This window comes from Canis aureus, chromosome 26, assembly GCF_053574225.1.
Source record: "Canis aureus isolate CA01 chromosome 26, VMU_Caureus_v.1.0, whole genome shotgun sequence".
Lineage (NCBI taxonomy): Eukaryota > Metazoa > Chordata > Mammalia > Carnivora > Canidae > Canis > Canis aureus.
Window position 1 is genome coordinate 39,729,593 of NC_135636.1, and position 13,088 is coordinate 39,742,680.

At 47.8% G+C, this 13,088-nt stretch overlaps 1 protein-coding gene across 3 annotated transcripts in view; it reads left to right on the plus strand.

The window, feature by feature from the left end:
• Positions 1-13,088, plus strand: part of EYA2 (EYA transcriptional coactivator and phosphatase 2) — a 261,463-nt gene that overhangs the window by 177,446 nt on the left and 70,929 nt on the right. For all 3 annotated transcript variants that reach the window (XM_077873457.1, XM_077873456.1, XM_077873458.1), the window contains one exon: positions 3,610-3,693. In XM_077873457.1, the coding sequence (XP_077729583.1) occupies positions 3,610-3,693 (84 nt within the window). The remainder of the gene's footprint in view (positions 1-3,609; positions 3,694-13,088) is intronic.

Here is a 13,088-nt window from a genome sequence, read left to right on the forward strand (position 1 = left end):
AAAAGCAGAAGTTATTTTAGGGATACCGAAATTCTCTCAGAACCCCAGGGCGGGGGACAGCAGAGTGTCAGCAGGATACTGGAACCAGTAGGTAGACGAGGCAAGGAAGTACGTTTATACCTTCTCTCCCCACGCGCCACAGTGCAGGTGCTAGACTCCCGGACCTGGTGTCTTTTCAGCGGCTGGCTCCTGGGCTCCACCCTCCTCCAGCCCCACTCTGCTTCTAACTGAATCCAGGTCCTGGAAGAGGGTGGGGTGGTCTTTCCATCCCTCTCTTCCCTAGAGACTGGCCCTCCCTGTCCTTCAGATCGCTAGGCCGCCAACAGCCACTCAAAGATGATGAATGTCTTTCTAGGTTCCAATTTGAAGTTTTCAAGGAAAGGCCTCTGACCCAGTTGGGATTAGGGGCTTTCTCTGACCCAAACCCTAGTGAGCTAGAGAGTCGGATCACCTGCATAATAGCCCCCAGAAACCCACTCACTAAGGATCTAGGGCAGGGGAAGAGAGGGCTAGGGAGGGGGACAGACTTTGTTCTTCAAAGGGAGTGTAGTACATAAATTAATGGAATCTGCATTCAATTTGAAAATATTCACTGATTTTTTTTAATTCCTTTACCAAAATTTCTAAGTTTAACTAATCCAGCTGAGTTAGTTCAGATAAACTAGGACTTAGAATATTGAAATCCAGAAGCCCTTCTTAAAAACAGTAGTTGTTGGGGCACCTGGGTGGCCCAGTGGTTGAGCTTCTGCCTTCAGCTCAGGGCATGATCCCCAGGTCCTGGGATCGAGTCCCACATTGAGCTCCCTGCAGAGAGCCTGCTTCTCCCTCTGCCTATGTTTCTGCCTCTCTCTGTGTGTCTCTCCTGAATAAATAAATAAAATCTTTAAAAAAATAGTTGTCAAACTTTTTTTTACCATGACTCATAATAAGAACAACACTTAATACTGTGACCCAGCACATACACACACATAACTATAATTAGACCAAAAAACTCATGAAATGACACTCAGATCTGCCGATTACTTTGAAAAATCCCTGCACTAACTAACCTTTTCCTCCTACAGACCACCCTGCTCTTTACTGTTAAGGGCATGGCAAAGGCCTATGTGTAAGTAGAGCCATTCACCTCCAGAGAGTTTTCAGGGGTGGCCCATTCGAGATGGCAGACTGAGTAGCTGCCTTTGGCGCTCATCCCCTACACCAGCTACACACACAATCAGTCGGGCCCTTTGCTCTTAAAAACAGTCATCACCAGGAAAATGAGGAAAACCAACAATGTGAAAAATTAGGTCAAGAAAAGGTAATAGGATAAATGATAGAATATAAGAAATAAAAAAGAACATAGGAAAATTCTGTTTGGCTTTCTTATAAGGATCCAAGAAGCTCTTGCCTCCAGAAAATAAGAAGTGGAGGGTCTTGGGAAGGAAATATTCAGAGACAAAGTAAGAGTCACTGGAAATTTTTAAATGACAGAAGTTCAATAGGAGGATTAGGAGAAAATGTTTAAGAAACCTCCCAGAGTACAGATCAAAAAGACAAAACTATAGAAAGTATTTAAGTATAAGCAGTATTGGTCAAAAAAGTCTAATTTAAAAAAAAAAAAAAAAAAGTCTAATTTGACTGTCAGGAATTCCAGCAAGAGAGAACAGTGGAAATGGTGGGAGGAAATCATTTAAAGAAATAAGATCGAAAAAAAAGAAAGAAGGAAGGAAGATCGAAAATGCCAGGTGCTGAACAGTATGAATGCAAAAAGATCACACCTAGGTATATCCTCCTGGAACTTGAAGATTGCAAATATAAAGATCCTAAGTATCCAAAAGAGAAAAAAAAGCAAAACTTGCAAAGGACTGAAGATCAATGAAACATCACACTTCTCACCAGTCACCCCGGACACTACAAGCCAATGGAGAAATGCTTTCAAACATCTAGAGGACATTATTTTCCAATTGGAATTCTGTACCCAGAGGTACCATAGAGCAACATAAAGATAGCGATGTAGGAATTCTATTTTCCAGGCATCGTTTTAGAAGAAGCAGCTTAAAGATGTGCTCAAGCAAACCAGGAAGAAAACTAAGAGAGAGGGGCATCTAGGTGGCTCAGTTGGTTGAGCATCCAACTCTTGGTTTCAGCTCAGGTCACAATCTTGGAGTCTTGGGATCAAGCCCCACGTTGGGCTCTGCACTTAGTGCAGTCTGCTTGTCCCTCTCTCTCCTCCTCTGCTCCTCCCTACTTGCGCTCCTCCCCTCCTTGTGCCTGTGCTCACTCTCTCACTCTCTCTCTCTCTCTCAAATAAATAAATAAGATCTTAAAAAAAAAAAAAAAGACTTGGAATCCAAGAAAAAGTGGATCTCATCTGGAAATGCAGTAAAAGGACATCTCAGGATGCTAGCTATGCAGCAAGCCTGAAGATGATCCAGTCCACACTGGAACATCCTGTCACCGAGGAGGAACATCTTTGATATGGAGGGTGTGGCCAAATTTGAGATTCTAATGAAGACACATCATTGGAAACTAGAAAAGAATTAAAGAAATCAATAAACTCCTGCAAAAACAAAAAGTTATTCCAGACAGGACATGGCTCCTACATCGACACACCGGGATATGGCATGATTTTAACTGAGAAAGAGCGCAGGAAAGGACGTGACCTTGATAGGAGGAACTGTCTCCTGAAAGTGGCTCTAGGGTTAAGACATCTGACACCCAGAGAAGGAAGGGAAATCCCAGCATCACTGGGCTCTGCAGGGAACAGTAATCACAAGATGTGAGTGCTCTTTACTGGGTACCAGCTTTGAAAAGCAGCATCTAGACAGAGCCCAGGAGATGGAAGTGCAGCTCTGAAACCAAATGCACGAATAAGTCTGTCCATGTTGGCAGCGCAAAAATAAGGCTAACAACGCTGCTCAAATCGGAGCTGGGAGGAGTGGAGGAAGGGGTGGGGACGCTGGACGCCGGCAGCCATCATCTTCCATGGGGGATTTACTGTTTTAGCCGAGGAAAGTGTCCAAAGTGGATGGTCTTAGAAATAAAGGGCCTCACATATGTGAAAAATGCAAAGTCCTGGAAAAATGAGGGACATTACCAGGAGCTAAACCCTCATCTTTGGCATTACTCAGTCAAGAGCTATTGTCTAAAGTTGGCAAATTGGGAAGTAAAGAAGGCATAAGTATGTTACTTAAGAGTTGTGGAGGTAATCCCCAGGATTGTTAAAAACAGGAGCATTTAGAAGCAGTTGGGTTTATGGTGAGCAGTGAATGTAAAAAAAAAAAAAAAAGGTAGTACTTCATTTTTCCCAATGAGTTATATGATTTTTATTGTTGTTTTTGGACTGGTCTCCTCCATTTTCGAGCTTTTATGTGGAAGGCAAGAACAGGCTTCTTGGTTCTGGCATCTGTGGGTTGATAGGAGCCCAGAATTGGCCATCAGAATCCACTTTACACAGCTGAGGTTGGATGGGGACCCAGTGACACATCAGTGAGTCACATGTTTTATAACTTAAAGATAATGTTTTTCAAGATTTCTCTCTCCTCCCGGGGAATTAATTTCTGCAGACATTAAGTCAGATGCAAGCAAGTCCATTTGTCTCCATTCTCTTCCTCTCTTTCATCACAGCGTGTGTTCGTGTGGGATTTGGATGAGACAATAATTATTTTTCACTCCTTACTCACCGGGACTTTTGCATCCAGATATGGGAAGGTAAGAATCCATTTTGTCTCTTCTCTCTCTCTCTCTCTCTCTCTCTCTCTGTGTGTGTCTCCCTCTCTCTCTCTCTTTTTTTTTTCAACATGACAATCTGTCCAGCTGGTTTGTCCTGGGAATTGTGGGGGTAGTTTATGAGACGGCTTCTCCAACTAAAGCTGCCCCTCTGGGTCAGTCTGGGTTTGAGAACTCCTATGAAATTTTTCCTCGACATGTGAAAATTTAATTAGCTTCCCCTCCTGTCATCCCCCAATGCCTTTCTTCCAACACACAAGGCGTTCAGCATCCACTTGGTAGGATATAAGCTTAGAGGCTTCAGCTGTCTCCCTCCTAAGAGGGCGAGGATACACTGGCCAAAAACAGTAATCTTAGCTAAAAAACGAGGTAAAGTATTTTTCTGGTTCCCTGTTGTTTATCTTAGTGTCTCCGGCAGATGAATTCCATTTTCCTTCCGTTTCTCTGAGACGAGGGGGAGGCGTTTTCTCAGCTCCGGCGTGGACCTTCGCCACAGCTTTGCAAACATATCATCAAGTTATATCGGAGAACCGTCCAGTTAGAATTCTGGGCAAAGGCTGTCAGCTGAGGGGTGGTGAAGGCAGGCAACACGGACCCCACCTTAATAATGCAAAAACGAACCGGGCAGATAGCAGGCAAGGCCTGCCGATTCTTTGCCTTGGCCCTGTTGCCTCCCCGGCAGACCACATGTGGATGCCATCTCTGCAGGGAGACAGGTGGGGGTGGAGAGACAGAGCTTTCGAGAACAGGCGAGCCATCATCTCATCCGAGGTGAGCGACCTGCTGGCAGCTGCCTCCACGCATGGGTAGGAACCATGAGACTCACCAGCGCCTGGAAAATATTTCTGTTTCTGTTTAGAGACCAGAAATATGATTTGACATCACCTCATGGCTTTTCCAGCTGCTCGTGTTTTTTATGGGGGTTATAACAAGCTGGATGTGTAATTAGTGGGATAGATTTATCATCTGCCATTATGTTGTAAAGAATATAAAAATGGTGTCGGTGGTGCAGAAATCTCTTGCCACGTAGGAATGCCGTTAATATGTCTAGCAGTGCCTGCGGGAAATCCGGCGTGCGTTCTTGGATGGAGCACAGCTTAGGTAGAGGATGGCAGAGTCAGAGCTGCTGAAAACACCAGAGTGGACTTGGCAGCCATTGCAAAAGGTTGGGCCATCCCAAAGGGCCTAGAGTAGTGGGTTGCCCACTCGGTCTGGGTGTGTTTGGGGTTTTCTAACCACCCTGGTTAAGTTCCCTTCCCCCCCCCCACCTAAAGAAAACATGCCTTCACCCTTCCTGCCCTTAGAGATAGCCCACTCTGAAGTTCTACAGCGGGACAGTTGGGTTCTGGTAGATTGTGTAGGGCTGTGTAATCTTGGGGATGGTCTTTGTGTCTATGCCAGCACCGTTCCAGAAACCCAACTGTGAGCATCCTCAAGACAGGCACAAAGCCCAGAGCACCTTTCTGAGCCCATGCCACCTGAGCCGCGTCAGTCCTCTTTGCCAGAGGGGTCCTCCTCCAACACAAGCCCCGATCGTGCCACTTCCTTTCTAGAAAATGGTCACCAGCTTCCTCGTCGACAAACCCTAACCCCAGCCCCGCAAGGCCCTTCATGAGCTGGCTCCCGCCCCACTCTGCAGCCCCATTTCCCACTACTCATCCTAAATTGCTTTCTGCCCTCAAACTCAGCCAATTGTCTCTCATCTCTGCTGGGTTTCTCCCAGGAAGCACCAGGCACAGAGCAGGAAAGTGAGGCAGGGGCAGTACAGGTTGCATAAATAGTTACTCCTACAGATGAGGCTCAGTCCCACCAGAGGCCCCCAGGAGACTTTAGAACATACATCCCAGGTTGACACTGGAATGAGTGAGGGTGCTGGGATATTTACCCGCATATTCCCTTCTGTCATAGGCTGAAGGCTCTACTAAGAGTATTACCTCCCTGCACTGCCCGCCGGCCCCAAGGAACCCCTAGAGTATGGTGCTAACAATTGAAAGCCTCTGCATGTAGAGGAATGGCAACAGCTGAGGGGAAATGGGGAAGGGGCACACTGGAAGCCTCTGCTGTAATCTGGAATATTCTAGCATGTTCTTTCACTAGATTAAATCTTAGTTTCAGTTCTCATTAGCTTCCTTCAAGAGGACTTTGCTAACCACTCCCCTTTATCTAAATTGCAACTCTTCTTATTACTGTGTTTTTCATGCATAATTATGCACTCACCGTCTGCCTCCCTTCTAGGCTATATGTACCATCAGGGCAGGGTCCGCGAACGTGTGCCTGGCCAGAATTGCTCAATAAATATTTGTTGCATGAATAAGTCAGAACAATCCTCTAGAATGAAAGCTACATGATGACAGGCACATTTTTTGCCCTGTTTTGTTCATTGCTTTATCCTCAGTTCATAGAACAGTCTCCCCCGCCCCCTGCGACTTAGAAGGCGCCAAATAAATATTTGTCGAAGGAAGGAAGGAAGGAAAATAGTATCAAAACAAAAAATGCCTAGCTGGTGGCCACCGACCAAATTCAGCCTGCAGACATTTTTGTTTGGCCCCTAGAGTGTTTGAAAAAATGTGAATTTGTCGCCAACATTTAAAAATCAGGAGATTGTACAGACCAAAACAATCCAGATTTCCAACTCTTCTTGAAAAATTAGAAAATCTGGCAATCCTACATTCTCATGTGGCAGCAATCAACAGGAGCTGAGTAGCGACTAGCCTCCTTAGAGGGGGCGTCTGCTGTGCAGCCCAACCACAGCCCCCACTTGGCCTGTTTAACCCACTTATGGGAACCTCCTGGCCCCACTGGCATCTGAGTGCCAACATCTATGCTGGAATTTCAGAACCACTGAAGGCCGGAGTTGGAAGGACCTAGGAGACCAACATGCACAAATAGTCTCCATAGTACAGAAGGAGAAACTGAGGCCCAGAGAGAGTAAGATCACCCAGGAGAGAGTAAAAGTCATATATCAGGCTCACTTGCCTGCCTGTGAGCACCCAGGATGTCCAGGGAAAGCTGAGATGAGAAGCTCTTGGAGCATCCCAGGTCCCCTGTGCCATGTTCACTCCAATTCTAGAATTCACCACTCCCTCCTCCAGTTCTCCCCTAGGTAAGGAATGGGGGCTTTTTATTTTCATTTGCTAAAGCCAGCCACCCTGAGGGAGACCCAAAATAACCATGGCTTAAGCAAGACAGTTTATTTCTTCCATGTAGCAGTCCAGGCGTGAGCAGCTCCAGCTGGTAGGGCTGCTACACAGCACCAGGCACCAAGGCCCTATGTGTTCCCTGTCATCCCTAGACCATTGCCCTCATAGGCAAGATAAAACCTAGCTCACCCTCATGGTACATTCCACTCAATGGGAAGAGGGAACAGGAAAAGAAGAATTTACTCCTCTTTATTTTACTTCCTTTTTATTTTTTTTCCCCTCTCTGCTAAGGGCCAGATACAAAACCTATACATATCATTTCTATTCGTATCCCATTGGCTGGAACCTGATCATATGGCCACAGGTAGCTGCAAGGGAGTCTGGGAAATGCAGTCTCATCACGTGCACCATTAAAGTTCAGAAAGAAAGGAAGAATGGATATTGGACAGCTAGCTAGTTTTCCTAGCGCAAAGTACCATCTAATAAGACGAAGAACAATGAAAGAGAAAAATGTTGAAGAATGTAGAGGGTAATCGTATTTGTAGTTCTGAAGCTCCAAAGAGAGGTCTGGGCTACAGCAATAAACTTGGAAATCAGAGAAGTATCAAGGACCTAGAGGAACAGGAGCATGAGCCCCATCTTGCTGACAGAGTAACTGAGACACCGGGGGGTTATGTAGTCAAGGTATTCATAATAGAACAAAAATATGTGGCCTTGACTTTTGGCCCACAACTCTTCCTCTTTGTGCTTTTCCAGAACCTACAGCTATGTGGAGCTCATTATTAATTACTGGTATCAAGCAGGAGTCAGTTTGAAGCATGCAGTGTTTAAGCTATAAAGGGTATTTATTGAATCATAATAATTGAAACACTCAGAGGAATCTGGAATTCAGGTTGGGCTGGATCCAGGAACACAAGCAATGTTCTCGGGGCTTGGTCTTTCTGTATCCCTCAGCTGACCCTCTCCATAGAGCAACTCCCTGTCAGCAATCCCAACTGAAAAAGAAGGCCTACTTCCTGAATTCCAGCACAACTCTCAGGCTTGAATCTCATTGGCCCAACCTCTGTGGCTCTGATTAGCCAGCCCAGATCAAGAGCTGATGCCCAGAGAGAATAGAGGAGCAGATCAGCTCCATCCCTACCAAATGCACAGAATGGAGGAGGGATGTTTCCCAAAGGAAACTGAAATGCTCTTTCCAGAAGAGGGTGAGGACCACGGAGGTCCAGAATGGGCTCTGAAGGCCGAGACAGCCTGTACATCCATGCCAGCGCCCAGGCCCAGCGGCTCTTTGCCTGTGGCCTCTGCATTGAGCACTGTCCAAGAAGCAGAAATCATACCAATTGTGGTCCCAGCCAAAGGGGTAACTTGCTGTTTACTTAGGGAAATAAGACCAACAGAGCTAAAATGATTAAGGAATGATTCAAAACAGAGTGTTTGAATTTTCAAACAGAAACTGGGCTCTCTTCCTGTTCCCAATCAGAGGCATGTGCTGCTCGAGGCTGTCATCTCTCCACTTCCTTTCCATCTCTTCCTACCCGGTGCTCAGCGCCAGAGCAACCCCTTGGTAGCTGTACCTCCCCTCATCTTGTGGATCCATTAGAAATTCCCCGGAGAGCTGGAGCAGCCAGCAATCGCCGCCTCTTCCCTAACCTCTCCTCCTCCCACCCCGCTCCCAGCAGTCCCTGAACTCTACTTTTTTCCAGCCCGGATTAGGCAAATGCAAGGTGGTCAGGAGCCTTTCTTTGCCTGTGGCCAGGAGAGGACTCTAAGAAGGATTAATCAGCAGTCCACCGCCCAGGGGTTCACAGTGAGTCCGCCGGACTCCTCCCTTTGTGCCTTGCTTTCCAGGCAGCTCAGTATCGGTTGGAAAGTCAACTCTGGGACCAGCTGTGTGTGTCTTTTTAATAACAGCTTTCCGGAGATCTAGTCCCCATGCCCTACCTGCACGGTCCAGTCTGTACAATTCAGCGATGTTTAGCATCTCACAGAGTTGTGCAACCATCACCACCATCTAACTTTAGGATGTTTTCATCACCCCAGAAGGAAAGCCCGTGCCCCTAAGCAGTCACTTCCCTATCTCCCCCAGGCCCTGGCAAACTACAAATCTACTTTTGGCCTCCAGAGATTTGTCTCTTCTAGACATTTATTATAAAATAAATCATACAATATGTGGTCTTTTGTGACCTGCCTCTTTCACTTAGCCTGCTGTTTCCGAGATCCATCCATGCTGTAGAGAATACCACCCCTCCGTCCCTTCTCATTGCTGTGTGATTCTCCCTTGTATGGACTGGACTGCGCTTTGCTGTCCCTTTGTGAATTGAGGGACCGTTAGGCTTCGGGCTGTTATGAATAATGCTGCGTACATCGAGGATGAGCTTTTGCATGGACATCTGTCTTCAGTTCTCTTAGGTGTGTACCTGGAGTGGAATTGCCGGGTCATATGGTAACTCCGGGTTTAACATTTTGACAAACTGCCAGACTGTTCTCCAGAGCAGTTGCATCATGTGACACTCCCCTACGTAGTATAGTATGTAAGGGTTCCAATTTCTCCACTTCCTCACCAACACTTGTTAGTATGTCTTTGGTTATAGTTCTCCCAGTGGATGTGAAGTGGTGGTTTTGAGTCGTACGTCCTTAATGACTAATTATGTTGACTAATGATGTTTTTGTGCGCTTATTGGCCATTGGTAGTATCCTCTTTAGAGAAATATTTCTTCAGATCCTTTGTCCACTTCTTAATTGATCTGTATGTCTTTTTCTTGTTGACCTCTAAGAGTTCTTTATATATTCTGGATGTATATGTGATTTGCAGTCTTTTGCAATGGCAGATATGTGATTTGCAAATATTTTTTCCCCATTCGGTGGGTTGTCTTTCGCTTTGTGGATGGTGTTCTTCGAAGTATTTGAAGTATTTCCGGGGACAGGGATTGAAATTAAATTTGAGAAAAGACAGCCAGGGAAGGAGGCCTTATGGAGAAGCTGAATGTTGAATAAAGACTTAAAGGAAGTAGAGGAACAGATATTTGACAGAGGAGCAGAGGGAAAAGCAAGCGCAAAGCCCCGGAGGCAGAAGTTGCCTGGTGGATTTTAGGAAGCTGACATGGTTGGAGCAGAGCAAGCAAGGAGGAGAGTAATAACTCACCAGGCTTTGACTCTGAAGTGGGAGCCATGGAGGCTTGGAGTAGAGGAAGGACAGGGTCTGAGTTCTATTTCTAAAGAATCCCTCTGGCTGTTCCCCTGAGGAGAGCAGACCACAGGGGAGCAAGATTGGAAGCAGGGAGACCAGTGAGCAGACTACTGCAAAGGTCCAGCTGAAAGATGGTGTTTGTTTGGAGCAGGGTGGTAGAGGTGGAGTGGTGAGCAGTGTGGCAGTCTGGATATATTTTAAAGACAGAATCAACCACAGATAAAGAGTGCAACACGAGTCCACACTGGGCTACAGAGAAGTCCTGTTTTCCATCCAGGATCTTCCTCTGAAGAGACCTGACCTGTTCGCCTCCCTATTGCCAACTAGCGAATTCTCTTGAACAAATTATCCTATTTTTTTGCACGATGCGCTATATGCCAAGTACTCTGCTGTGAGCGCTATTATTTTTTAAGTTGGACCTCACATGCAGACGTTCAGTTATTCATACTCTTTGTGCACACGAAGCTCCTCTCGTTTCACGGGGGTGCGCTGTGCGTTTCCTTTTAGACCCATTTGGATCTTCCTCCTCCCCTCCCCATAGTTTAATGCTGTAGATTCTGTTTGTTTTCCTGTGAAATATATGCTGGGTTTTTGTGTGCATTTCTGTCACAGATACGAACGGCGTTGTTTAAACACCCAGTGTTTCTCACTTTTCTCCTTCAGCTCTGGTTTTAGATCCTTCCACGTGGCCATACATCCAGGGTCTGACTCACTGGTTCCCAACTGGAGGTGACTTGTCCCCCAACGGCCATTTGGCAATGTCACAACCATTATTGGTTGTCACAACTTAGAGGGGTGCTACTGGCATCCAGTGGGTGGAGGCCAGGGCTGCTGTGAAACATCCCACAATGCACAGGTTGCCCCCACCGCAGAGTTATCTGACCCCAAATGTACGTAGTGCTGCAGCTGAGAAACCCTGTGTCTAATGGCTGCTCTGAATTCCATGTTTACCTTCTCCACCCTCCCCACGAAAAGGACACCCAGGACCCCTCAACTCCCACCCTCACAGACATGGCAGCAACAAGCATCCTTCAGGGAGCGCTTGAGCTTGAAGTGTTCGCTCTCACCGCATCCCCACCACAAACCTGTAAGGCATGGCTGTCCTCTTACCCCCATTTCTGGAGAAACCGACACTCAAAAGGTGGCTGAGTCACCCAGTTTGGAAGGGATGAAAGCCAAGGTGTGGCCTACTGCTCTCAACCGTGCATCTAAACTGTATCCCCAGCGATCCGTGTGAATGTTCTCAGGGTAAAAATGAAAACCCACTGGAGGGGAACCCTTCTACTTGACCCCTGAGCTCCAAGAGTGCAGGGACTGGGTCTCATGTGTTCATAGCTTTGTCCCCTGGCACTCAGCAGCACCTGGCACAACTGCCTGACAAATATTTGTTAAATAAGCAAATAAATAAATAGTTTGCAGGCAGGGAGTTGTAAATGCAAGCGATTGCAAGCACTGCAGAATTGAGATTCCAGGGTGCCTGCCCTCAAGGGAACAGATGTCCACACACATGACAAGACAGGGGCTCGTCAGCATCTCTCCGGGGCCACGATGCTGGGTGCCAGCCTGACCTGGCCTCACCCAGAGCTTGGCCCACAGCAGGGGCTCCGCGAAGGCCATGGAGCATTGAGCAAGTGGCCCCTCTAGGCAGGCCAGGGGCCAGGGACATTCCGGCATGTGGGGAACCTAGGCCGGAACCACGTGGCCCTTGATGCCTGCCTGAGCAGAATCCCATCCAGGGTTTCCTTCCGTGGCACCTTTTAAAGAGCCATGCCCTGCTCATCAGAAAAAAAGATTCGAGGTTTAACACTGGCAGTGCAGGGCCAAATCTGGCATAAAGACAGGTTTAGTCTGGCCCCCTGCATGTCCTTAAATTCTCAATTCATTGCCAATGAGTTTTTTGTTGTTGGTTTTGTGTGTGTGTGTGTGTGTTTTTGTTTGTTTGTTTGTTTTTGTTTTGTTTTGTTTTTTGAGAGAGAGAGAGAGCGCACGCACACATGCGTGTGGGGGCGAGGGGCAGAGGGAGAGAGAAAATCCTAAGCAGATTCCATGCCCACCACAGAGCCCGATGTGGGGCTCGATCCCACCACCCTGAGATGGTGACCTGAGCCAAAACCAAGAGTGAGACACTCAAATGACTGAGCCACCCAGGCACCCTGCCAGTATTTTTAAACCTGGCTATTTTACATAAAAATCTGGATGCCTCACTTCTCTTAAAGACCGGGGAGGTCTGATAACGCCAGGCCTGAGTTTCCAAAGAGTGGGGACCCTTGACAGGACACGTGCCCCCCAGGTGCACCTCACCCCCCTCACTCCCTGGAACAGAGGGTTACACGTGCCACCTGGGCGCCAAGCCTTTCCACTCCTGTGTGGTGCTCTTTGTCCCCAGAGACACATATTTGTGACCCACCGATGCCAGGTGGTGCCCAGAGCGTGTGCGATATGCAGGGGCAGAGAGGATTGGCCCCCAGTTCCCTCCAGCGACCTCTCAGCCTTGTCAGGTAGTTCTAGGCCGGGCCTTTGGTGTCCTCTGAGGAATGTGGGCTGTCGCCTTCCCCTCAGGCACATATCCTGGGATCCTGTTTGCTGGGGGCTCTGTTGTGTTGGGGTGGTGCAAACCCCTGCCACCAGCACTCCTCCCCTCTTCCAGCAACTGGAAGGGAAGCGGCGCTCCTCATCCTGTGTCCACTCTCTGCCCTTCCTGCCGAGGCCTAAACGCCCTGTCGATGGCTCCGAGCACCACGGCGCTGGCCAGAGCACCACTGCGGTGGCTCATTTCTCGCTGGGGTTGCTTGGCAACAGGATCCCATCACCATCATCATTATGCAGTGGCTGGGATGGAACTCTCACTAGAGGGGTGCTGGCAGCACCCCGCCCTGTCCCCGAAGCCCTCCCCACTCCTGTGGGCATGACGGCCTCCCTCCGCTGGGACCTGTGACACTCCGGGGTGTTCCTCGCAGTCTCCCAGATGTCCCCAGTTGTGCACAGCAGTCACCTGCTCATTGACCTCGTTGACCTCCTTCCCCCGCCCCCACTTCCTTGCTCAGCCACCA